Source organism: Lonchura striata, chromosome 1A, assembly GCF_050655825.1.
Source record: "Lonchura striata isolate lonStrDom1 chromosome 1A, ASM5065582v1, whole genome shotgun sequence".
Classification (NCBI taxonomy): Eukaryota; Metazoa; Chordata; class Aves; order Passeriformes; family Estrildidae; genus Lonchura; species Lonchura striata.
The window spans coordinates 64,648,566-64,676,302 of NC_140741.1; the positions used below are offsets into that span (position 1 = coordinate 64,648,566).

The 27,737-nt window shown below is 39.9% G+C and overlaps 1 protein-coding gene across 2 annotated transcripts in view; it reads left to right on the forward strand.

Moving 5' to 3' along the window:
• The first annotated feature begins 2,415 nt into the window (after positions 1-2,415).
• RSBN1L (round spermatid basic protein 1 like) overlaps positions 2,416-27,737 on the forward strand; it is a 50,500-nt gene continuing 25,178 nt past the window's right edge. The window contains exons 1-4 of one of the 2 annotated variants that reach the window (XM_077783648.2): positions 2,416-3,014; positions 13,016-13,129; positions 23,876-24,136; positions 24,455-24,519. In XM_077783648.2, the coding sequence (XP_077639774.2) occupies positions 2,429-3,014; positions 13,016-13,129; positions 23,876-24,136; positions 24,455-24,519 (1,026 nt within the window). In that variant the 5' untranslated portion in view covers positions 2,416-2,428. Of the gene's footprint in view, positions 3,015-13,015; positions 13,130-23,875; positions 24,520-27,737 lie in introns of both variants that reach the window. The other variant, XM_031506994.3, reaches the window with a different exon arrangement.

Below are 27,737 nucleotides of genomic sequence, written 5' to 3' on the forward strand. Positions count from 1 at the left end.
CCTCTAATGCCCATACAGCAGCATGACTGCGGGAGCTGAAACACAGCCGGCTTCTGAATTTCATGCACCCTGCAATTTCCTCTGCTGACAAATGGGTATGAGATAGCAGCAGCAAACCTCCAAACATTAGTCACACTGCTTCCCAACAAGCAACAATTACATGTAATAGGTACTCTGTCATCTTGCTCCAGCTGAATTTTATAAAGAATTCACTAATAAAAATTTGGCTTATGCTTACAAGCTGAATATGCTACTTCAGAAAGCACAGGAAACAACTTCAGCTTGACCTGAGTTTAGTAGCATATTGTCGGCTGTTAAAGTTTGCTGCACACTATAAGTAAGTTCATTTGTCAGTTCTAAATAAAGTGTTGGGCTATGAGTTCTTTCACCAGTTTTATCTTTGTGTCTAATTTCATATTGCTGGGTTGCATTGTGATTCAATGCATTTTTAAGACATCCAAGCATGTCCAATATAAAGATCAGAAATATTGTCTTAAATTATTAATATTGATATAAGTGCACATATTAAGATATTCAGCTATTTATACAGCTGTCCAGCCTCATTAGCCTAATAAGTCTTGCTAATTCTCCTGCATGGAGAAAAGTGATGTACTCCTTCACAGAGGTTGTGGTAAGCTCCTTGAACCAAAACCAAGCCCTTGGATTTACTCTAGTTCAAGAACAAAGAAACACTGCTCTTCTGTTACTCAAAGCCCCTAAAAGCAAGAGGTGAAAATATGACTGTGACTTATCTGAAGTTTGAGTGACCTTAATATACTGTTGACTTGGGATCAATACTGGCATAGAAGATGAACTTGGCTGTAAATCCTGTAAAGTTGAGACAGTGCCATGGGGTGCCTCAAATTGTCACTCTAGAGTCACCACAATCCAGCTTCCATTAGGGACTGGTATATAGGGATACCAATGGCCTTGTGTGCATATTATGGCACCTCTAACATCAACTGAGACAAAACCACTGATCTGGACTAAGGTGGATGGGTCATCTTTCCTTAACCTGTTAAAAAGACATCCATTAAAAGGCACAGGTTTTTCTCAACAACTGATACAAATAAATTATTTCTGACGGGAGTTGAAGATGACCTTCATACTCATAGGCCCATTAGTTTCCCAGCCTATGTATGGGGAGATTCATACTTTGATTTCAGTCTGGGATTGGATGCGAGTTGACTATTCCTTTGACACACATTCCATTTCCTCCATCAGGCCCAGAAATAGTTTGAGGATACACTCTTACAGTAGTGGAACTTGAAACATCTTAGGAAAAGGCAGAGTTGTCTGGATACAGGAAATCTATTCTTTGCTGCTGTTGAGATGAGCACTGAACTGCATTCAACCTGGTTTACAATTTCAAAAGAAACAAAGGAGGAGATAGACCAAGTGCTAGGAGCTTACTCTGAGGCTGATCGGTGGCAGCTCAAATGAAAATGCTTTGTGGAGCAAAAAAAAAAATCTAAACTTAAAACCTCGTTTGCCTGCTGATACATCGTGTACAGAACTTCTCAGAGCAACTTCATCTGGCTGCCACCTGCCAGGTTCGGTTTAATGTGGCAGCGACTCTGTTCTCCCCGCGGCAACCAGGAGATGCGAGGTGTGACTGGCCAGAGCAGGAGCCCGGCAGTGCGAACACTCCAAAGGAACTTCCAGGCACTTCCACGACGCTTCCTGCCGGCACTAGAACCTAGGGGAATTTCAGTCAGCTCCTGAACCGCGGCTACGGCAGCTCTAGTGGCCAAAGGCACGAGTGGGGGGCTCCTGTTAGGGACACGGCTGGAATCCGTTCCCTGCGGCGGTCAATGATCCCTGGGGCAGACACTCGACCGCCCCGCGGGCCGGCACCGCCGCCTCCCTCCCACCAGGCCCGGGGCTGCCGGGCTCCATCCGAGTCCCTCCAAGCTGTGGGAAGAGCGTGGAGAGCACCCCCCCGGCCCCGGAACGTCCCGAGGGACAGGTTCATCGCCTCCGGGGTACATCCACCGGGAGCGGCGCGAGTCCACACCTTCCTTATTCCCAAGCAAACGCCCTTCCCAGGAACAGCCCGCGGGGCTGCAAGGATCCCGTCAGCCGCTCCCAGAACGGAGAAGCCCAAAACCTGAGGCGCTAAGGAAACTCGTGGGATGCGCCGGGGTCGAAACCCTCCTTATTCCCAAACAAACGCGTTTCTCAAGAGCGCCGCCGCTCCTCTGCCCGCTGCGCTCCCCTCACGCCGCTCCGCCCCCGCGCCCTGCGCACTCAGCCGAGCCACCGCCCCCAATCCCCTGAGGGCCCGCCCCCTCTCCCCGCCCCACCATTGGCCGCTCTCGCTGTCAATCCGGCGCCTCCCCGGCCCATTGGGCGAGGCCGTGACGTGCCCCGCCCCCGGCGCGATCGGTTGGGGCGAGCCGGGAGTAAATAGACTCCGGAGCCCAAGATGGCGGAGCCGCCCAGTCCCGGTCGTGGCGTGGCGCCCCCCGAGCAGGAGCTGCTCGGCGCCAGGACGGCCCCGGACGCCAAAGGTTCCCGCGGATCCCAGCCGGCCGCCAAGAAGGTGAAGGGAGCCGAGGAGCGGAGCCTCAAGGGCGCTAAGCGCGTCAACGGTGAAGGGGGCGGCGGTGGCGGGAGCGCCAAGCAGCCGCTGCCCGCGGTCGTGCCCAGCTACAGCGGCCCCGGGCCGTGGGGCTTCGCCGCGCTGCCCTCGGGCCCCTCGGCGGGCGCGGGGGGCTTCGCCTTCCCTTCCCCGCTGTCCCGGAAGCTGCTGCCGCCCGCGGTGCTGCTGCCGCCGTCCGCCTCCCCCTCCTCGTCCCAGCCGCAGCACCAGCACCGCCACCACCGGCACCGCCTGGCGCTGGCGGCCGAGGCGGGAGGCGGCGGCGGCAGCGCCAAGCCCAAGAGACCCAAGGAAAAGCGGGACAAGGAGAGGAGGAAGCACGGGGCGCTGCCCGTTGTGGCGGCGGGAGATGGCGGCGGGGCCCTGAGCCGGGAGGAGAACGGGGAGGTGAAGCTGCTGTTCCCGAAAGGTGAGCGGCGGGGGCCGGGCGGGGAGGGCTGGAAGGGGCAGCGAGCGCAGCGGCCCCGCTGGGGCTGCCCCGGCCGCGGGCGGGCCGCGCCTGCGGCAGCGCCGGAGCCGCGCACACATCGCCGGCGTCGTGTGGGTTCGTGGGGAAGGCAGCCGCGGCTCCGTCCGCCGTCGATCCTGTCAAAAAAGGGGGTGTGGAATTGGCGATGGCGTCAGCCAGAAGCTGCCAGAGGCCTTAGGTTTTCTTACCTATTAGGGAAATGAGGATGCCGAGTAATTTATTAGAAATGGGCGAACAAAATTGAATTGGGGGGAAAAACGAAGAACATGTTGCAAAATACCGCCGTAATTTAAAAATTAAATCCTAAATAATCTACTTTCTTAGGCTATTAATTTTTACAGGCTAAGTCATTGAGTACTAGTTAAAATGCAGTTAAAATTTAGATACTTAGACTTAAGAGATGTCATGTGGCTGCTGCTCCAGGCTTTCTTTATTTTTTGAAGATCACATCTCCCAAAGAATACTCGAGGTCCTCAGGATAAGAGGAGGAGTGCTGGGTTAGTTCATTAGTGGTAGTGGACAAAAATGGCCATACGAGGTAGGACAAGATGTCAGGCATGAGTCTTGCTTGGATTCCTGCTGTGATCAACAGTAAATCTTGGGAACTAAAAGACAATACGTTAATACATGATAATAGTACAAGAATACATGCTTTTATTCCTAGTGTGTCCTTTCCCAGTCTCCAGTGACCTTAAACCAGATGTTGATGCTTTTATATATGCATTGAAATATGAGGAATTTGAAATGTACATGTTTGATTAAACATTGAAGTTTAATCAAGTTTCCTTTATTTTAAAGGAAAGATAAATTATAGCTGTTGTGTAAATTTAGGTTACTTTTATTGTGGCCTATACCTGTAATTATAGGATCAGCTAAGTTTGTAGACAAATATCAATATGCCTTTTTGTCTGCCGATTAGGTTGTCTGGGCTGCCTTAGTGAATTTTCCACTAATTTCCATAAGTATCTTAGTCTATGATTCACTGACCATTGAGATTTTTTTAAATTATTTACTTGGATCTTGATTGGTGGTGTACAGGTGGGTTTTAAGTATGTAATTTCAGTGCTTTCAAGTGTTCCATTTTAGGACTTTTTTCCTTCTTTGTTCCTGTCCAAAAGGTGACTGGGAAAAAGCCTTTAGAAACGATGCTCAGTACCCGTTTGATGTTGGTGAAGTCATTGTGTCTTCAAGGATAGCTGCTAAGAAACTCATCCAATATCCTTCTTGCAAAGCTGTGTAATTAATAACCATATTTGCTCCGATTACTGTAGTGTCCTACCAGTGTTAAAAAGAGTCATGTTAGTAAATCTTGGAACCATATTATAATAACAAGAAGAAATATTCTTTCACATTGATTAAAGAAATTGACACTGATAGTGTTAACTGAATAATTGATGTGATTTATCTTTAAAGAGGAGATTCTGCATCCTATATCTAGAAAAGATACTTTTCTCAGAGCTTATGTACTCACAGGCACAAATTATTTTTTTTTAAATTGCTGAGTGCTCACAACAGATCATTTTACATTACATATTTGTTCATTGAAAACTTACCTACTGCAACAAATAAATTTTCGAAGGCAAGCAATACCTGTTTGGCATCTGAGTCTACAGATTTCTTTTTAGAGGAAGTAGTTTTTAAACCTAAAATTTTGTGGTGTAATTTCCTATATAAAATAAGAACTTTATTTTAATGAAACTATATTTTTGCAGAAAAGGCTGTGAGAAAGTGAAAGATGCACTGAGTCTTCTGCTGAGAGCTGCCAGCCTTTCTAAAGTGATTCAATATTTGACTGTAGATTAAAGAACAGGTTTGTGCTGTTAATCCTGTGAATAATTTACTTCTCAAGAGAGGAAAGGGGAAAATGCAGTTATGATGCAGAGAGAAAAGAATGGCTAGGGGGCAGGCACATAGAATCCTAAGTACAGAGGAAAGCTAAGAATGACATTCAGGTGAGTGGGTGGAATAGTCAGAACTTGTGCATTGGGAGTGCTGAAGCTACAGACTGGAAAAAGGTACCAGAGGGACTGTGGCTGAAGCATATAATAAGTGAATGTAGAATTAATTTGAAATACTAACAAGAAAGGAAAATAGTAGGCAAAAGCAGTATGGAGTGATTCTGGTCTTATTTTGGGGTGAAAGGTTATACTTAGATGCTGTCAAAAAGGCCAGGAAGGTAGAATAGAAGGAGAATGAAAATTTTAGGCAGCCTACAGGGTGGAATTGAACAGCATGGGTATATTTAGATTATTTGGAGTAATTATGAAAAACTGAAAGGCTTGCACATATAAGATATATGAGGGGCAGGGAAGTAGGAATAAAATATTCTTCAGGTGTAATGGGCTGAGTTTCTATAGGCTGTCATCAGTGCATTCTAAAAATCAGCCTCATGCAGGCAAGTGCAGTCTCTTGTTCCTGGAGTCTGCAGCTGGACAACCTTTCTGCTTTTGATGCAGTGGAGAAGGAGCAGCAATGTGGAATTGATAGTATTGATTGTTTTTCTCTCCTAGTATTCAGAACTGGTACACATGCCAGTGTTGCACCTGCTAGAAGGAAGGTTGTGCCAATGGGGAGGCTAGAGGTATAGAGGCAGGAATACTAACAGATAAGCAGGTGGAATGGGTGAGAGTTCTGTCGTCGTTTTGAGGCTCTGAAAATGGAAAAAGTCCATCCTCCTGTTTGCAACCAAAATGGAGAGGCACTGCAGGTGGGTGCATGGAATGGAGTGGAATTCCTTGTTATTGTAGTACCTGTAAACGAAGAATTGTGTTTTTGATCAGTGAGCTGTGTGCTTTGCTGCACAGAGCTCTTAGTGTGAGGGGAGAAAAAGCTTTACATTTTGTGAGAGAGACTGAGGGCCTGCACAGATTTCAGTACTAGAGAAAATGAGAAGCAAAGCTAGAGGAATCAGGAGAAGAATGGCAAAATTTGCCTTATGAGATTGCTAGGAGTGTGATGTAGACAAAATAATACAGGGAATCAGGGTGTGCAGTGATGTGGGATAAATGAATGTGAGATCTGGCCTTGAAAGTCGTAGCAAATGCGTTTTCCTAATTTTAGTTTGATTATGGTAATGATGATAGGGGTATTGACACTGAGAAGGAAATGGTGAGATTTTTCACCTTGCATTCAGAAAAGCTGATGATAGGAGCTGATCTGTGTCTTTCACTTGCAGTAGTGATTACAAGGTAAAGGAGCCTAGTTCTGAGGCACCCTAATTTCCTAAGTGATAGGAAAATGTTAAGCTTGGTAGTAGCCAAGAATGGATGATATGTTTAAAGCTTTTAAAAAAAATTTATATTTTCTTCAGTCTTTGTTTAAAGACTTCTTTGGTCTTTTAATTAATTGCAAAGAGCTTTTAAGTTGCAGAGTCATAAGCAGGCCTTACAGCTTGTGATTCCATTAAATGAATGGAGTTCAGTGACCCCTTCAGAGATGATCTACCATGCAGAGAACCTGAAAGAGCCTTTTGCTGGATGCATGATTTATTCTGCAGATAACTAGGTTTAGGCTGTTTAAAATAAGCTTAAATTTCACTTGTCATGTACATTCTGATAGTGGAACTAAAGTTGTGCAATGTTTTTGTTTTTAAAATACAGTGTCAGTCTGACAGAAGTGATTGCTGTTCATGCTATGACTCTGCTGATTCAGTTAGTCATTTAACCGATACTCTGCTTTAGCAGCTCATAGTTGACATTGTTTTCATAACAGTGCAAAGCTCAGCTCAGCCACTCCCCTCTTCATTAGACAATGCCTGTCCAAATCTTTGGTTTTGGTCCCTATGTAAGGGATAATGCAGTTGCATGATCCATGTTTTCTGCTTTACTTGCTGTTTCTGTGTACCATTTCTCTTTCCCTCTTTTTTTTTTTTCTTCAGTGATCCATTTGTAAGATTGCCTCAGTGTGCAGGCAGTTGCAAAATGAGATGGAAATCTTTTGACTTGCAGATGGGGATTCCCCGTATGAGCAGGAAAACTGAATATAGCACGGTAGCTCTTGTTTTTAATATTAGTCTATTTTTTCTTTTAACTCTCCTTCCTTTGCTCCCCCCCCTCTTCCCACCCCCCTTCTTTCTCCCGCTGTCTTTGAAGGATAGATAAGATTAGATTTCAGATGAGCATTTAGCAATGATTCTTCTGGTAACTGTTACCTTGTATCATGTGACTCTTCTGGGATTTTAGCTTTCAAGAAGTTACACTTTTCAGTCTTAATAATTTTAGTCTGCATCCAGTGGGATGCTCATTTCATAGTCTCTGTTACCAAAATAGGTTGAAGAAAATCTTGGATCTTCTTTTTCCCTTCTTTAGAACTGGAGCCGTGGATCTTGCTTGGAAAGTTGTCCTTTATTTTTTCTTCTGCTAAACATTTTATTTTTTCTTCTGTTAATTACTATTTCCCTTTTTTTCCTTTTTCCTTATACTATGTGGCTTGATTAATTTCCCCCTTCTCTCTGAATTTTTTAAATATAGCAGTTATTTTCCTGCTTATGAGGCCTCTTGATGACTTTCATCTGAATTCTTCAATATATTTCTATTTAGATACTCTACTGTAAGCAGCAATGTCTAGAAAGTGTTTAGGGTTTTAAATATGGTATTCAGGAGGAAGAGAGACTTCTCAAATTTCTGTTGCTGTTTGAGATTTACATGCAGTTCAGTTTTCAGAGGTGGTAGTGACATTAATGTAAGTATACAATGTTGGGATAAATTTGGAGCAGTGCATCTTTTTCTTGAGGGACCCTGGCCCCTTTTTGATGACTTGAAGCTTGCTAGGCAGAGCAAAACTTTTCTAAGCTGGAGAGCCATGCCCTTCTGTACCCCAGAATCCAGCTTTGTGTGTCATTTATGCATCAGAAACTTACTCTGATTTTAGAATAAGAAATAATTTTTCTTAGCCTCCTGATCTTGTGTCAACTGAACCATTTGATCTAAAACTTCTTGAAGAGGCCTTGCTTGCAGCTCTCACATTGTCTGTTACTGATTTCAACTCCCCAGTTCTTGAGCTTAAATCTGACTCATTCAGTTCTGCATGTAGAAGATTTCCTTAGAAGTGCAAAGCTTAGAGGAAATGGAAACTGTAAAGATCATGTTTAAGTTTTCTGGAAGTGTTTTAATTCTGAAAGAGATCTGTTCTCCTTTCATTAATTGAAGAGCTTGAATAAATGTTTTTGCCTGATAAGGGATTTCTTTACTCATATCTTGGATTTTAAACTTAAATTATTGAAAGGGGTGTCAGCCATTTATCCCTGGTTGCTGGGATATGAAACCTGTCCTTTTTTTGATGATTTTTATTTTGTCTTGAACATACTGTTTGGGTTTTTCCATGTTCATTAAGTTAGGAAACCTGCTCTGCAGTGTACATTGTAGGATTTAATAAGTGCAGGTGTCAAAGCTGTTAACATGGTGATGTTAAATGTACTTCATGTACCTGCATAACCAGTTAAACATGGCTTCTTGAGGTTTTATTTTTATGGGTGTTTGTTCAAAGCGAGGAGAGTGCTGATGGAAGGGATGGTAACTGATGTTCTTGTATGCCCCTCCCTATTCCCCCTTCCTTTCAGTTACACTGCTAGTGGTGTTATCCATATTGATGGTGTCCTTTAGCAGTAGTCTGTAAATATTTTGCCTCATGTGCAGTGACAGCCCTTAAATCAAACAGAGGAGAGAGAGGCAGAATACTTTGAACATTATCTATGACTGACTACTAATGTGAGTTACCATCTGGAAAATGATGCAGAGCAGCTGCAGCTTTTGGCATCTGACGGGGCTGTACAGCTCTCCTCCTTTAGTGCTGAAATGGACTTGCTTGCTTGATCTCCTTCATGGGCTTCAAGGTGCAAATTTCCCAAGTGACAGCCACCACATTGCACATAGTCCATCGGCTAAAGAGCGCTTCCTACTTACTACTCCCTCTCTATGCTCTAGGTTTACCTTTTTGTCTGTAGAAAGCTTGCAGTAGAGGCAAAGATCTGAGTAGATTTCTGAAATCAGGATGATGTGATCTGTGAATTTGTGTTCCTGTATTTACTGCTTAGGAAATTGTGTCAGACATTATGAGAAGGTATCTCTTGAGTTGGGAAATGAAGAACTTATACTGTATCCTTTAGTTGTAAATGGCTATTTAATGTATAAATACAGTGTGTATCCATTTCTTTTATTTATGTACTTAACCTAACATTCAGAAATGTAGCTTTGGAATTGGAGAAGGAAGTATGCATATAATTCTTAATTAGTTCAGTTCATTGTGTAGAATTGTTGTAAAGTGAAAATATTTTTCAGATGCCCTTTAGAAAGGTGAAATGGCACACACCAGAATAAGTCTTCCTGTCTATGTAGCACTTCTTTTATTTTAATGTACTGCTGTTGCAGCATTTCTTTCGAGTGTGGGTGTACTGTTTCTTTGACATGCAAAGCAAAGAATATGGACTTTATGGTGACACTCCTTACTGTGAATTTGAACAAGACATTTAGAAATCTCTTAATTCTTTGGGTGTTGTATTTTTTCTAGACAGGGATAGTTATTCACACAAAGCTCTATATTTTAAAAAGTATTCACTGGTTTATTTAGTAAAGTTGGATTGGGTTTGCATTGCAAGGTTTTGGTGGCAGGGGAGATGCAGGATTGGCTTCTGTGAGAAGCTGCCAGTGATGGTGGTAGCATCTCTGGGATTATATATTTTAAAAGGGGGGAAAAAGTTACTTCACAGGACCAATTACAGCTGGAGAGAGGAGTGAGAATATCTGAGAGAAACAGCCCTGCAGACATTCAGGTCAGGGCAGAAGGAGGGGCAGGAGGTGCTCCAGGGGCTGGAGCAGATTCCCCTGGGGCAGCCCCTGGTGAGGCAGCCGTGCCCCTGCAGCCCAGGGAGGTCCATGGTGGAGGAGAGATCCACCTGGAACTCCAGCCTGGAGCTGGTGGATGTCCAGGGAGGCTGTGACCCTGTGGAAACCTTTGCTGGAGCAGGCTCCTGGCAGGTCCTGTAGCCCTGTGGAAAGAGGAGCCCATGCTGGAGCAGGTTTGCTGGCAGGACCTGTGACCCCATGGGACACCATGCTGGAGCAGGCTGTGCCCGAGGGACTGCTCCACATGGAAAAGGACCCACACTGCTGCAGTTTGTGAAGAGCTGCAGCCCATTGGCAGGACTCACATTGGAGAAATGGATGTAGTGCTGTCTCCTGTGGCCAACTTCAAAAAAACTGTACAAGAGCACTCCAGGTTTTTATAACTTCAACAGAACAAGATTTTATTTTTCCTTGCCAATGTCACTCACTTGTTTATTCTGTGATATGTTGGTTGTAAATTGCTTAATGTTTGGGTTATTAATTTTAAAGCAGGTATTTTATTAAGAGTGTTCATGTTTCTGGATGTCCCTGAGGAGAATAATATGCAGAATTTTGAGAGTTGTGTTTGAGTTCTGCAAGCTGGACTAGAAAATACTTATTCATACTCAGAAACTTAAAACATTTCAACTGAGAATTAAGTTCAAGTGTTAATCCATGGAATAACTCTCATTTTGACACATTTTTTTTTTAAATATGCAAAGATTTTTTTTTTTAATTTCAGTATTTATAGTTTGGAGGGTTTTTTTAAGTGAACTACTGGCCATTGTTAAGCTATTCTGTGAGCTTTGAGGCAGGAAATCAGAAAATCTGTATATTCCAATTGAGCTTCTCAACTGTTTATTTCTTGCATCAGTCTCTATACTGGTTTTGTTACAATACGGTGATTTCTAGAAGGGAATGTTTACTCCAAACTTCCCTCAGCTGCATTTATATTGTATTTGCAATCACTTGTGGCACGATTTACTCGATTTACTCGGGGCTGTTGCTGTGGAATGTTACAGAACACATTCATTGTTTCTTTTGTTGGGAAGGTTTCACCATTGGCTCTAATTCCTTTGGAGATGTGAAAATAAACTAGAGGCTCTTTAAAAGGTTCTCTGTCTTTATGTGTTGCTTCTGACAAAACTGGAAGATTCATTGGCCTCATTTTCATGAGCTGGCAGTAAAAGATTCTTTCAGTCTTTTGTCCTCTTTCAGCAATATTCAACATCTGCATGTGCTCTTTAATCTTGCTTTGATTTGTAAGTGATAGCAGAAGTCAAGTGTGCCTCTTAACCATACAAAAATGTTGGGATAAAATCTAGGTCTTCCCATGATAATTGAAGTTCTGGCTGAATTGATCATTCAGCCAAGGTTATAAATCAAGCCTGGTGTTACTGCCTACTGGCTGAGTGTCTGTTTTCAGAGTGTTACATTAACTCCTTTTGTACAATTTACCCAACTTTATACTCAAGTTGCAGGGGATTTACAAATTAGAGATTCCTTTTTGGGGAGAGCAGGTTGGAGAGGAAGATTTATGTCTGTTTAACCTATTCCTAGAAAGGTTTATGTTGCTTAGGAAAGCTTATTTGGTTTCCATGGTCTGCTATACACATAAATCTGCTTTGTCATCCATCCCTTCCCACAGAGGTGTTAGGAGGAGGCTGTTCTTGGACATGGCTGCTTTAGTCACTTAGAACTAAGACATTCTGTAAGTGCAGCTACCTTATTATATTTGTGCCAGTATAGTTTTTGTTCTCTCCCTGCTGCTTATGATCTGTGGAGAGGCAGCAGACATATCTCAGTTGCCATCTATTTTGGTTTTTATTTGACTTTTTTTCTTATGACTCTCTCTAAAAGACATCCTTTGCTTACCCTAAGAATTGCAAGGGTTTAAGTTTTGTATCCTCATTAGAATATTCCTCAGAAGAAAGATGAGAATGCTGTGGAATCATGGTTAGAGCATGCACTTATGTGGATTACTGTCAGCTCTTTGCACCTTTATCAACGTGATTACTGAGTAGTTTGGTTAGGGGTCACTCTACATTGCCTTCTAGAATTGAGGGCTTTCTTTGGTTTGGTTCTGAAATATTTCTCATTTGTTAGTAGTGAACATACTCACTACTTCTATTTTATGTGAATGCTTAAGGAAGAGTAATTGGATTTCTTTGCTTCCACTTGGGGTTTATAATGCAAGTACCATGAATAAAACATCAGGGCTATCTCTCAGCTGTATTACTGAAGCATAACATTATGTAGAAGCTTGAAATCAGATTTCCTCTTTCCCTGTGGAGGTTAAAAAGCCCAGTGAACTCTTTGAGCAGGTACTGGCTTCAGGCCAAGAAATAAGGTGTGGAGTGCTGGCTGCACTGCATATAAGCCTAGTAAAATCTGACTTCTTTAATGCTTGGCCTCATAAGTGAATCTCAACTTGGCTTGCAAAGATGACTGCTTGAAACTATTAGTTCCTCTAGGTCTAGTATTTTACATGCAGAAAGCATGCCTAGAGGCTCTGCTTTTCTGTGTCAGGGATTTAAAAACCTGGAGTGACTTGACAAGAAAGTAAATGAAAAATGAGACTGCTCAGGTTAGCTGTTGCTGATTGTAGGTAAGCAGGGGAAGCACCAGTGAATTAAGTCTGCTGTTTGAATACAGCATGTCTCATGTTTTTATTAATTATATCTGACTGCTATTGATGCATTAGCCTGTGAATGTAATGTAAAAGATTTTTCATTTGACAGATTAAACTGTCTTTCCCAGGTATTTGCAAAAGCCTTTATGTTCAGAGTATGTCTAGATCGTATTCCAATTTCAACAAATGAGCTGACTGCAGATGCAAAATAAGAGCAGAATGTATAGGAGTAAGGAAAAATTGCTATATAGTTAACTTGCTGGGTTGTTGCATAGAGCCACAACATAACAGACAAAACTTTTCGGAGTTAAAGAAGCTTATGTTGGATTACGCAACAGATAAATATTAGCTTTTCATATTGTAAGTACTGGGATTTCCTTGTAACTCCTCCTCTATATCCTCTTAATAGAGCTTGCATAAGAGTAATAGGAAACATGTATGTTACAATTACTTTTCTGTTCTTGCTTAATAGTGAAATATTTGCATTTCAGGTCAAATCAAAGATAAAGTCAAAGAAAGGGAGAAGAAGCAAAAAGAAAAGAAGAAGCACAAACTAATGAATGAAATCAAGAAAGAAAATGGAGAGATCAAATTGCTGCAGAAAGGTAGGTTTGAACTATGTAGTGATTTTTCATTCTACTGCTAGAAGTATATGTGATTGGATGCTGTGTTTTAATACTATGTTTTTCATTTAACTCATGCCATTTTTCCTGCTTACTGGTACAAAAGTTGCAAATTAAAACCTGATAGCGATGTTAATTTTTTTGTCAACTGTGCTAGGTACTGGAAATTAAAGATAAAACTATCATCACAGTGTTGTATATACAACAGTAGTAACAGGAAAGACCAGTAGTTCAAGGAGCAATATTAATGATTCTTGAATTACTGCTTACAAGATGTAGTTTACCATTTTATATCTTGTGGAGAGGAAAGATGAATGCATGTTACATTTTATGTCTAAGATTAATTGTACAAGACTGAGTAATTAAGAAGTTGTAATTCAGGAGCTTTGTCAGATATTAGGCAATTGTATGCAACATGCAGTCTTAATTTTGGCTAATTTCTTCAACTTTGTTTTCTGTAATGAAAAGTAGTTAAGGTTACATTCTCGTGTGGCTTGTACATCTATTGAATCTTAGAACTGTACAGTAGTTCAGGTTGGAAGGAATCTAGTCCTGTCTAGAACTGCACCAAGCATGATCAACTAGAGCAGATTGCCCAGGATTATCAGACTCTTTATCTCCAAGGGTGGAGGTAACAGTCTCACTGGACACTACATTCAGATTATACGTACAGAATTTTTTTTATAATGATGATGAGACTGGAACAGGTTGCCCAGAGAGGTGATTGAATATTCCATCCCTGGCAGTGTTCAAGGTCAGGTCAAGAACTGGGCTCTGAGCAACAGAGCATCTGTGAAGATGTTCCTGCTAATTGCAGCGAGTTAGACGAGATGGTCTTGAGAGGCCCATTCCAGCACAAGCTATGTGTCTGTTGTATGGCCTATGAAGAAGGGCAGAGACTGCTGGGACTAATAGGCCTGGAGAAGAGGAGGCTCAAGGGGGATCTTACCAGTGTGTGGAAAAACCTGATGAAAGGGAATGAAGGAGGTCATCAACCTTCACGGGTTTATTTCTTCCAGGTGCAGGGTTTTACCCACCCCTCTGTTAACTTCATGAATCCCCCAAGTTTCTACATTTCTACAGCCTCTTGAGGTCCCTCTCACTGACAGTGCAACTCTGTGGTGCATCAACTCCTTCCAGTTTTGGATCAGCTGCAGCTTTCTGAGGGTGTGCTCTGTCCCATGATGCCATCAATGGAGAAGCATTGATGCAAAATACTAAGGTCTGGATTACTCCAGCAGTGACTGTTTCCAGCTGGAATTCATACTGCTGCTCACAACCCTTTGAGCACAGCACTTAAGCCAGTACTTGAACCACCTCACTCTTCACTTAGTCATGCTGCATCAGATTTTCTGTGAGGGTGTTGCTTATTTGAGTAGACCAAATGCTTTTTAATGTTATTTTCAGACTCTGCTTTTGAAGTTAGGAACAAATTCCTGATATGTTTTTCTGTTACCTCATATACTGTAGGATTTAATTTACAAACCAGAAAGTGAAACTTTCAAATCAAATCTTGAACTTCAGAGTGCTTATAAGAGGTCAGAGACACAGAACCCTGTAATTACTACATCATGTATTATACTCTACACACAAGTAACTGTATTAACAACAATGGCAGCTTAAAACATGTGTTGATCACATCTTAGAGGACTGCTTTGAACTTGAGGCTTGTGTAAGCTGGTGACTTCCTGTGAAAGGTACAGCTGTGACTAGGTCTTTGCTGAGCATGGAAGGAAGTCAGTGGCTGAGATACTGGGCAATGCTTAACTGCCATAACAGTGGGTTCTGTAGCCTTTGAGTAGCAGCCTTTTTTTACACTGGGTCCTGTTTCTGTTGCCATTCAGCAGATGAGCTGCAATCTGCAAAGACAGCAAGTTGTTTTATGCTGATCTAATAGATGATACCTAATGAGGGTGTTGAGCCTAAAATTATGCTTTATTTTCATGTTAATGTTAAAGTGCGTATGCCCAGGACTGTTAGAACACATCTTAAGAGGCAGGATAGCTTGTTTTCACAGCAAACTGTGCTACAAGCACATTAGATGCTTTACCTCTGTTTTATTTGACTTTCTATGACTCGGGTATATTTTATGTTTTCTTTAAGGTGTTGGCTGTTAAGTGTTTTGTAGAGGCCAGTATCCTGCAAAATTGACTCCTATTTCAGGGAAAGAAGGGAGTGAGTCAGGAGAGCAGACAGTTATTTAGAGCAGACAGATCATCTCCACAGGTTTGAATCCTGCTCAGAACGGCAGCTTGTGTCTTCTATGGGCCTCCAAAATCTGACTGGATGTGCTTGTATGTGCTGTGAGTTTTGTATGACATTTCCTGAGATGTCCTACTGATTGAACTTTACATCCTGGGGGCAAGAGATGAGAGAGCAGAGGCAGAAGTGCTTTATGATGCAGCTTCTTATATATATCACTGATCAGTGTCTCTGTGACCTTTTCAATTACTAACTCTTTATCTAAGAGTGTCTTTTTCCTGTGTAACAAAAGTTGAACTTCAAGCCCTACTGTTTTGAGCTCAGGGTTTACTGTCTGGGCTTTAGAACAAAGTTTTGGAATGAATCTGCTTTCCATTTCTTCAGGCTTTTGTTTTTGTTGGTTTTTTTTGTATTTTTAGTGTGTGTATGTTTAGAGACCAAGAGTACAGTGCCTAAAGACAACTTATTTCCTTCTTCTAGGTATTAGATCTGTATCTTCTTGTAAAATATTGCTAGGACCATCTGTTTGTGACTGACTTTGATTGAGGGGATGGACATAACAGTCTACGTGACCTCAGACAGTTAAACTGGCTGTCCAAGGTCAGAGGTGATGAGTTACAGAAGAGGTCAGTACTGAGGGACTGATGCCTTTTGAGGGAGAGATGGTGCAGAAGCCTAGTTTTGGTGCTGTAAGCTGAATATGGAAGAGTTTATTTATACTTGGAGGCTCTGGGTTGTGAGCTGTTCATCTGCCTAAACTTGGGTTGTGTTCTGTGGAAAGTGGTGATAAAACTTGCCTGTGTTGGAGAAGGGCAATTCTTAAAAAGGGTTTCTCTGCTGTGCTTGAGGCTGCTAAAGGAAATGAGGCTCTTTCAGAGAGCCTGATGGCTTTTTTTATAAACCTAGAATTGAAAAGTTTTTTTTGTCATCCTTTTGCACTGAAAAGATGTATTCTCTGTAGATAAGGCTGTAGAATTGCCTCTATGTCTCTACTGTGTGGAAGGAAGAGCTCAGTTTTCAGACAAAAACTGCTTGGCACATGCATATTGTTAAAAATTTGGAAACTCTAAGTGATTTAAATTTACTTTCAAGAAAAATCTGCATTGTAAATAGTTACTAGCTAGCAATTGAGCATTTCATGCGAAATATTTGCACTAATGTGATGTGACAAAGTTACTGGAGTTCCTGCAAAAAGGAAGATGATTAATGGGCTTATTTGTAAACAGTCCCATTTCTGTTTTTCATTTAGAAAAAAAGTCAGTCTTGTTTTTCTGATTATTTATATCTGAGTACAGCAACTGCTAAAATGGCAGTAGGAGAAATTCTTAGTATGTGTTTCTGCAGGATTAAACACATTGGTTTGTTGAATGTCAAAATCCAGGAAAGGACTGAAAATCAATATTTTATTTGCTGGCATGAACATATGTAAATACAAATTGCTTTCTAAAGATTTTTCAAAATTACTCTTCTGGAAGAAATTATGTTTAATTGTACATTTTTATGAACCTTTAAAATTTTTTATAGATGGGTTTTTTGCGTGAGTAATTATATATATTGAACATGAGACAAGTCTTTGTGTCTCATTAAGGAAAATGTTCAAGTATTTGTATGCAAAACACTTTAGTTGAGGGAATGAGTAAGACTGAGATAAGAGTGCAGGGCACATCATCCACCTTACTGATTTGTCTGCTACTGAGTTTGCTTCACAGTCCTTATGTACCAAGATATCAACTTTACCAATAAAATACATGAGTACAGGTAAAACACGGATGTCAAATGAGATGGAGCAAGTTGCAACTGGAGGAAGAGCTGTGCTGGAAAGCTTTCTGCTGGAGCCAGGGATCTGCAGTTTGAAGCAAAGATTTCTGGTACTTCAAAATTAAAATGTTTAATTTTGGTGGCTAGGCTCTCCTAAAGCAAGGAAGTGAAAACCGATTTTCATTACTGGCTGCTGTTAAAAATATTTGTGCCTTCCTGTTACTAGCTGCCAGCTAGAAAACTCTGGGAAACAAAGAGTTTACTGTTACTAATTTTTGGGTTTTGTTTTGAAATGTCTAAAGTCCCCATCTAATAATTTTGGTTGTGACCTCTTAGTTGAGAAACAATTGCTCTGGTTGAAGCAACTCAATAAAATAGTCAACTTCTTGGTCTCTGCTTATTTAAAATTTCAGATCAAATGATCAAGCACAACAAATGGACAAAATGCAGCATAAAATAAATTTCAGGTAATGTCTGACTTCTTGCAAAAACTTACATTTGGAAGGTGTCTGTAATTAACCAGATATTAGGCCGTGTAGCATCAGTTTTAATTACAAGTATGTGTCATCATGTAATAACAGAGCATTGGCTTATTTGCATAAAATTTGAACAGTTTTGAATATCAGTCCTTAGTAGTAAGTCCCATGTCACTAACAGTGACAGGTATATTATGGCACCCCAAAAAATGTGTGCTGAGTTACCTTGAAACATCTACCAGTCCTATAGATGTGTGCATGCGAGAATTATTTTTCTATTTATGGTACATAAGGCTTGGTACCTAGAAGATGGCTAAATGTTATTTAGCATTAGTTCTGATACTGCTGAGTATGTGCATGCTTGAACAGAATGAAGAGAACTTAACATTCTTCTGGTTTCTTTATTGATATGTTGCAAATTTTGTAACTCTGTTCTTGTGTTTAGCCAAATAAGAGCAGAAGCTGTTCTTCATGTTTTATAGTCCAGTGAAGTGTAAGCTCAGTCTGCATTTTAACAACAGGTCAGAGGGGAACGTTTCTGTAAATATGGATGCTGAGAGTGTTTTTATTTAGCCCCTGTCCCTGTTATTTCTCATTCTTGGGGTCCTAAGGCAGTGACCCACATCAAATAAAATGTTTTCAATATGATTGAAAATTGTTAACTTCTGGCTAGTGTTTTTGAACCATGTAGTGGAAAAAGCTTTTTGTTTATAGGTTCAGTACCTGTTGTGTATAATTGGATCTCAGGACACATAGAGACAAACATGCCATGCACTTCGAAATGTGTGAAATTTGATTCCAAGAATCGTATGTATATACACACCTGTACTCTCTGAAACACCTGTCTTCAAAGTTTTGGGTTGCCAGTGTGTGCCTCAGCAGTAAGAGGTGAATCCAGGTAGCTTGTATCAAGTACTGCACTACTGTTCCCAAATCCGACTTAAAATAAAGTAGTTTGGATATCTCATGCTTGTGTTGGGATCTTTATTTAAACTTTTGAATTGCTTACTTATGTTTTCACCAAATTCAGTATGTCTGCTCTGGAGCAACTTGATTACTGCCCTGGAGAGATGTGGAAAGCTGCTCTTCTTTTTTGTTGTCCATTAGTGAAGAGTCAAATAATGTTACTGGTTTTGAAAGAAGCAGCTAATTTTACTTTAAAGTACTTTGATATATGCAGCAGAGGAGTGACTGAATGAGTGTCACTCATTGCAGTGTTTCTGCTCCTCTCTATGGCTAATGCAGAAGAAGAAAAAGAAGAAAGCATTTATTGGGCATTGCTGATAGCAATTCCAGTATTTCAGCAAGCTAACTCTTTTTGCTCTTAAGTATTTGCAGCTTCTGAGCAGTTTTAAACATCTACTTCAGAGTAGATCTTAGAATTCATTAGAGCAGAAACCTTAGGCTAGAGATGTGCTTCCTTCTCTGTCACATTCTATTCAAACTTTACTGAGAAATACTATTTACTTCTAGAAATCAGTTTTTCATTTCATGTTTGTATTCCTCAAGAGAACTGTCTGTACACTAAAACAGTTAAACATAAATATTCAAAAATTGGGCGTATGCAGGTGTCAAAGCAGTGTGGAGACCAAGCATCACCCATACTCATTTTAAGAGGATACATGGAGGAAATTGTTGTCTGGTCTGTATTACAGATAAATGAACTCAAGTGTTACCTTTAGAAGGTAAATTTTGTAACTTTTGTTAAATTTAAAAGTTCAAATGTTCAGATTACAAGAAATTGTTACGTTTTCCTAGGAAATTGATCCTGTCTCATAAATCCACTGTTGGGTGAGGTGGTGGGACTTTTTTAACCTGTAAAAATTCAGCTTTGTTCAGTGCTGGGGTGGATGGAGAAGGTGTGGGGGATAAGGTATCTGAGCAGAGCAGATGGTTTGCTGCTCCAAGGAGGGGTGGGTTCTGGTATCCTGCTGTCAGTGGCCTGTATGCTTTAGTTCCTGTCTGACAGTTCACTGATGTAGCATCAGAGTGAATCGTTTTCTGCTGAGCCTTTGAGTTACTGTGCAGTTGATGAGCATCAGTCAGTAGCAGCAGTGGTGCAGACTGTGTGCCAGGAGCAGTGACAGAGGAGAGTGGGGGGTTGGATCATCTGGCAGTGAGCTCATACATTGCTCAGCTGTGTCATATCTATTTGAAGGCTGAAGAATTCAGTGTCACATTTTTTCAGTCTTCCAATATACAATTTGATTTTAAAATGTTTTTTCTTTGCAATGTTGGGTGTATGAGGTATCTATACAAATAATTTTCTGTATGTATGTCATTTGCTGCTTGTGGGGAAATGGAGTTTTTGACAGAGCTTGTGTATGCAATAGCAAAAGCTCGTGTGAATTTTAAAAAGGCTCAAAACAACTAAGCAGTTTTTGAAGTTGTGTTACCTAATTCTTGCTTGAAGTGGTTTTGGAGATCTGAGTTTTACTTTTGTTGGTATGCAGGTTTATTTTCAAAGTCTTTAATTCTAGTAATGTTTTGGAAAAAGTCCATTTGGAATCCTTTTTATCTTCTGATTTCTGTGTTTTAAGGCTTTTTTCTCCTTCAGTGGCATAAGTAGTTCAGACCTTGAAGCCAGGATTGATGTTTTGTCTCCCAAGGATAGACACTTGCAGTTTTTTGCTCTTTCAGTTGCAAGTAGCATTTCAGGGGGCCCTGCTACCTTCTGTCATAGATCTTCTGGTGTTGGTTTTTTTTTGTTGTATAGCCTTTTATTCTTTCAGTGATTGTTGCTCTCTTGGTTTCCAAGTGCTTCAGAATTAAAACTGATCTCAGTTCCATTCTTCTTAAATATAGAGATCAAAAAAATTCTGTGGAAGAGAGTTGTGCACAGAAGTGAGGGGCCATGGGCAAATATTTTGTTCCAAATTGTGTTTATTGTTTTTGCAACTTGGTGTGAAAGTGTGCAATGATAAATTGTAGTAATTGGTATATATGTAAATAGCATAACCCTTTTATCCTGTGTTCAGAAGTAAAAGCAGTCTGTATTAAAATCAGTATATTTAAAGCTGAGCGGAACATTTTTTTATATATACCCGAAGAAGTATTTTTATCCTATGGTTAAAAACTTTTATCTCTTCTGAAAGTTTAATAGATATGGTATGAAAACAGAGGGAATGATAAATGTTCTTCATTAAAAAATGTCTTGGTGTAATTCCTTCTAAGGTTTTAAGTGCTTCCCTAGATGTATACCAAGTTAAATAAGAAGTACTTTTACAACTAATTTTGAAGACAAACCCTTTTTGGATACGTTCATGTGAACTTTGCATAATATGAGACTTATTTACATGCCATCTGTGTTGTTTCTGTCTTAAAGGCAGCATTGCTTTCAAGACCATGGCTGTGCTCTTTTGAGTTGCTCACTGATGATTGGAAAAAAAACAAAATTTCAAGTGGAAGGGGCCTACAATTAACCACATCCAGTTCAACTGCCCCGCTGCCTCAGGGCTGACTTAAGAGTTAAACCCTGTTGTTAAGGGCATTGTCCAAATGCCTCTTAAACACTGACTGCCTCGGGCATTGACCAGGAGGAAGTAGGAAGCCTGCTTCGTTGTTTAATAGTGGAATTTTTTTTGTTTGGTTGGTTAGTTTTTGAAAATCTTATTGCATAGCTGCATCCTTGAAATACATTAAGTGATGGATTAAAGAAACCGTTACCAGATATTACAGGAGCAGTTGAATGAAATTGATTGTTAGTAAAACTTCTCAGAAGATCGAATCAAAAGGAATGGGACAGATTGAAAGGGGAAATCAGATCATCTTCCTTCTTTTACTTTCGGAATGCAAGTCAATAGTTTTTGTTGTTTTGCACAGATAAAAATTCATACCCATCTAGTCTATAAGTACTTTATATTTCAGGTAGTAATGATATAATGTGATTTAATAGCTGGATATTCAGCAAGAACATACAGATGCTGATCTTAATTTGTGTTAGGATTTCTTTGGTGATAACAAACATGCCTAAGTAGGAGAGAGCAATTTGGCTCTTACCACAGCAAATAGCTTCTTGCTTTGAAGTTCTTTGCCATTTATATTATTCTGATTGAACTCCAGTAAATATAAATTTCCATCCTTTCCCTACCATACATAATGTCCCAGATCTGAATGACTAGTTTGAACAAAAATCTGATCTCCATTTAAAATCAAGTGAAGTGGGTTGGCAGGTAACTCCTGCTTCCCTCTGCGTCACCTTGCTCCAGCATTTGGTGCTATAATTTCATAGTTTGTATGTTCAAACTAATATAATATCTGCAGAATGCTTGACTTCATGATATCCATCAGCATAGCAAAAATTGTTCATATTTAGAGTGAAACAATTTTAAAATCCTAAGTGATAGCATTCTTAAGAGTTTGCAATACTTTTTTGCAGTTGTGTTCGTGCAGTCAGGATGAGAGGAAAAATGTCCAAGTCTGTATTTTGAGATTTATATTGAGATTCAAAGCCTGCCATGCCTAACTTCCCACTGTCATAATCCATTTCTTTGTTTTTATTTCCCACTGTCTGGAGCTGGGGTCATAATGACACCATTACAATACCCTAGAATGCAGCAGTAGGTGATTTTTGCCAGGTAATGACAAGGACACATTACAATTTCACACAATGAATGTCACCCTGCATGAACCATTTCAGGATTCCCCTAAGGTTGAGGTACTTAGTTGTTGAACACCTGTTGCTGCTCTTCCGGGTCTTTTCATGCCCACTGGACTTAAAGACTCTGGTGACAGAAAGAGGATATTAACAAAGTAATGGTGAATATTGCATCTACCAGCTGAGGCAATCCTGTTGCTGAGGTTTGATGCTGGGTTTACATTAAATTTAGCCCAAGAAAGGACAGACTTCTATGAAGACACTCTGCCTTTTGGTAGATGAACTTTTAGTTAGCTAAAAGTGCAATTGTGTTCAGAGAGTGCACGGTGTTAAATCTGATTCTGAGTGAAGGGAGTCTTTCTAGTTATTAACTGTGTGGATTAGGTTAAGAAATCCTAGAATCCATTTCCTTGTTTGGGCTAAATAAGAAATGAGGTGACCTCAGGGCACTTCTCATTCTCCTCTCTGTGAGAAAATAGAATCCAGGGAGATTATGAAATCTGCCTCCAGTTCAGGAACCACAGAAGTATTTAGCTGCTGTCACAAACTTTAGGGGACTCAGACCCTAGTGTCTCAATTGCTTGTTCTCCTTTCCAGTATCTGCATCTTCCATGTCCAGACTCTTAATCATCAGCAAGAATTCGTGTTTTCATGCACCAACAGTTGTGGTCTCACTTTTCTTTTTCTTAAAGGACTCTTGGGAAGTTACTTGGGCGCAGGATGGCAGGCTGAAAATAGTCTGCTGCAACATTCTAGTAGAGACTGTCTAACTTAACTCTTGCAGATTTCATATTACTTAGTCTTACAATGGAAATACACAATTTATAAACCTCAAGCATCTGTGTTTGAACATGCTGGTCTTGAATCACTGGTGTGAATATGACTTTGTGCTGAAACATACCCACTAACTTTGTTTTACTATGTGCTAAATTATTTTGACTGCTTGATCTTAGGGCAGTGTAGTGCTAGAAGTTTTTTGGCTACCACTTCTATTACCTGCAAAAAAAAATAACCTCACTTGTTTAAAACAAGTGAGAACACTTACCTTGGGAATCACTTGCATATGCTATTCCAATTTGTTTTCACTTCAGCTTGTATATTGTGTGAACGTGAAGCTAGTTTCTTTTTTATGAGCGTTTTCTTTAATGTTTCTTTTATTTTAATTTTATTTAGTTTATAATATGTTTGGGATCATATAAACTTCCATCAAAGTTTATCTAGTTTTGAAAGAGTGACCATGTGAAGAAGCCCATCAGACAAGGTCAGTTCTGGCAGTGGCACCTCGTGGGCAGCTTGCTGCTGCAGGTTCATATCCACGATGGTTTGTAAGCCCCTTGTTTGGCAGTGTGGGACAGCTGTCCTGTGATGTCTCTGGACTTCATGGGACAGTAACTGCTAATGCCAGCTAAAGGAAATGATGGACTCCAACTCATCATGAAAGCAGCCTTGGGAAATTTGGGTTATTGTGATGTCTTTCCCTTGTTGTCTCAACTTATTTATCAGTTGCACTGTGACCATGGCAGGTGTCCCTTACCCTCCTCACTTTTGGCAACATACACATTGTGACCCTTCTTTTGGTCTGTGGTCTTTGTGTGCCATGGTGAGGGTTTTGGTGACTTTGAATTCCAATCTTTAAATATATATATTTTGTATAAAAACTTCCTTAAGAGATCTCTTTTTTTAAACTTTCAACAGGTGGGAAGGAGAAACCAAAAACCAATGCAGAAGAGCTACAGATTAAAAAAGTTAAGAAGAAAAAGAAAAAGAAACATAAAGAGAATGAGAAGAGGAAGCGTCCAAAAATGTACAGCAAATCCATTCAGACCATCTGCTCAGGATTGGTTTCTGATATTGAGGATCAGGAAGCCAAAGGCATCATAGATGATCATCTTAAGGATTTCATTGGGAAAAATATGGATCCCAAGAAGGACTGTGAGTCCAAGATACCAGAGAACAGTGAGTTTCCATTTGTCTCGTTAAAGGAGCCACGGGTTCAAAATAAACTCAAAAGGTTGGACACATTGGAGTTCAAACAGCTGATTCATATTGAGCACCAGCCTAACGGAGGTGCATCAGTTATCCATGCCTACAGTAATGAACTCTCCCACTTGTCTCCTGTGGAGATGGAGAGATTTGCAGAAGAGTTTGTGGGTCTGGTTTTTAGTGAAAATGAAAACTGTGCAGCTTACTATGTAATGGGTATTGTTCATGGGGCAGCTACTTATTTACCTGACTTTTTAGACTACTTTTCGTTTAATTTTCCCAATTCACCAGTGAAAATGGAGATTTTGGGAAAGAAAGATATAGAGACAACGACTATGTCAAATTTTCATGCTCAGGTAAGAGGTTATGCATTTTATTTTCTAAAGTCATATAATGGTTTCAAACAACTGTGAATGGGTTTTTTTCGAGTAGTTGCTATTAGCTCTGCTGTGTGGATGACACAAGACTAGAAACAAGGGATTTCTTTAATAAGTTAGTTCTGTGTTATTGAAGATGAAAAGAGACATAAAATTATTCACTGAGGCATTAAATTGGATTTTTGGTGGGAGGGTGAGTGTTTGCATGCTTGTGTGCGTAGGTTTCTTTGGATTGTTTCTGTAGCTGAAGATTAACCGTGAGTTTTGGAGGATTAAAATGGTTTAGCTGTGACTTTCTGGGTGTCTGAACAGTAGTTTATGTGTATAAAACTGAAATGCTTTAATAGAATGTTATACATAAAAACCTGCATAGGGCACAGTTATTTTAGCTGCATTTGTAGTCTGGGTTTTCTAAATCCATCCTCAGAGAAGGGCTTGGGGGTTAATGTGGCTAGAGATTTGGTTCTTGGCCCTTTGAATTTCTCCTCACTTGGCTGGATTCTCTGCAAAGCACTTAAGTTAAATGGTAGAATGACTGGCAGCTTTAGAATATTTTATTTTAATTGTTTTTGGAGAGAAATTACTGTATACTCTCTTAACAACAGCTGCTGATTAAACATCACCTTTGCTGTTTATTAACTTGCTGTAGAAAATACACTTCTGTTGCACAGAAATTATTTATAGCACTGGTTTTCAGGAAAAAAAAAAATCTGTCTTTTTATCTTGATGATGAGGTTATTGCAAAAAACCCGATTCAGTGAGTATAAAACAATTTATGCAGAAACTCAATCCTGTTATTTATATCAACTTTATCTCACAATTACCCTTTTGACTCCCATATTTGTGAACTTAGATGTTGTATGAATCAGCTTTAAACTATTTAATCTTCACTTTTGAGATGATAAGAAAGAGTTCAGGTGTAAGCTACACTGTCATCTTTTTAATGAAAAACATGTCTTTTTTTCCTCTTTGGCTGCATAAACATTTGCATAGAACACTTGCATGTATTGACAAATTTCCAGTGTGTGTTATCCACAAGGATATGCAGAACTAAAATGTTGCTGCAAGAGAACATTTGCAGTGCTGGCTGAGAAAATATCTTCTGCCATGGAATATGAATATTCTGTGAACTACAGTCACTGTTGTTCTTGAGTATATAAACTGAATCACTAATAATAAAAATCATAGAACATATGATGGGCAATTCTCCAGAGCTGCTCTTTGGCCATTTTAGATAAGAAAAGCTGGATCTGTCCTTGTAAGTATGTTCCTTAAATCCAGCTGGTTGTCATGGGTAGCATTAACACAGGCATAACTGTGTGTTAGTACCTGCCCTAAAGAAATAGTTAAAAAAAGCCCAAATTTTATTGTTGTGGATTATAATAGAATTATTTTACTAGAAGGCTAGATTAAATTGTTATTACAATGGTAACATCAACATCTGTAGTTAAACCAGTCCTGTGTTTGTTGGGTTTGAAATCATAATTCCCCATTTTTGTGTAAGTGAAGGAGGAACAGAGAGGGGCTGTGGTAGATGGAAGAAGCTGAACTGTACTATCACAACATTCAGCTGGTCAGCTCTGTGGTCTAAGCTATATTTTACTTGGTTGGAGCTTTAGTTCTGGTATCTTCTTTTCCTTTGTGTCCCCTCCTTTTTTTCTTTAGTTTTCATGGCATTTTATAATTTCTCAGTTTGGTTGCTTGACAGAAAATGCTTGGCTTCTTATATTTTTGCTAACTTAGGGTTATAATGTGTATAAATAACATGTACAGGCAAACATCAGACTTTAATTGTCTTCTGTGCAGTATTCTTGTTTTTTGGAATATTTAAGTCAGTATCTTGGTTGCATAGTTGTTTATTCTTATTTTCTTTATGATTTTCTTATTTATTTTTTACTTTAGCTGTTTATTTTGTTTGTTTTTTTTTTCATGTGGTCTGCTGCAGTTGAAATGTTTTGTTAGCTTTGTATTCTCCTTTTTGACATACTACATTTTGTGCAGATTGAGAACATTATCCTGTCTCACTAAGTTCTTTGTGCATCTTTTAAAGGGATTCTAATATCTTGTGGCAGTACATTTTGATGAAACTTTAAAATGTATTTGGTTTTCTGTTCCTACATTTCCCCATCTTTGTCCTGGGCAGCCTGAGCCATGTCTAGCAGTTGTTGTATAGCCTCAGTTGAGGAAGGATTTGTTTTCTGAGGTCTAAGTAGGAAGCTGATTTTATCAAGTCTGCTTTGAGTATGCATCTTGGACTTCATCAGCTTTGAGAAACTTGGTTATTTCTTTGCTAATTTTAACAAAAACCCTGAAATGAAGCACACTTTGGTATAAGAGGTTCTTTGGTGGTTTCTCAGAGCTCATGTAGCGCATATAATCAATCTGACAAATGTAAATATTTTAAAAGATAAAAAAAAGTATTGTAAAAAGGAGAATGTTAAACTAAGCCTGAAATGGAAAGTGTTAGAGTGTTCTATCAATTTTTGGTTTTCAAGTTGATTCTTTTGTTACTACTCAGTCTTCCATCTCCTGTTTTGTGACAGATGTGGCTTTGGGATTTTTTTGGTTTTAAATAATGCATATTTCTAAGTCATCAAGTTTTGTGACAAGAGTCAGATTGCACAGTAAATTCTGTGGCTGCAGTCAAATTGGGATTCTCCTAAGTTTACCTGGAAGGTCTGCATCTGTCAAGTAATTGACTTAGCTTTCACAATTGTAGAGTTGAAAACTAACTCCTTTAAGCTTGCTTCCCAATAAACCTGTATCACATAGGAGTCATGTAATTTTACTTGTTAGCAAACTATAATGGACACATATTTGTGAGAACATTTACAGCAGATGCAGGAGAGAGGAATTTGGAACTGGTTCTTTCTAATGAGAGTTAGCTTTTACATTTTGCAGGGAGAGGAACTGGGGAGTTTTTCATCATCCATCTTGGGCCTATGCCTGAGTACTCCTTAAAATTTTTTTGTTAGTGTAACAGCTCTTTCTGAACAGACTGCAAGGCTTAGTCAGACAGTTTCTGTAACTGGGCAAAATGAAATTAGCCTGGATATCCTTGTAGCCAGTAAGTCAGTTCTTCAGGTGGTGAAAGACTGTCTTGTAGCTCCATTTTCCCTGGGCTCTGTGTGTGTGTAGATGGCAACAGCTGCATCAGTTACCTGATAGCCATGGATCTCGTCAGGTTCTTATGGGGA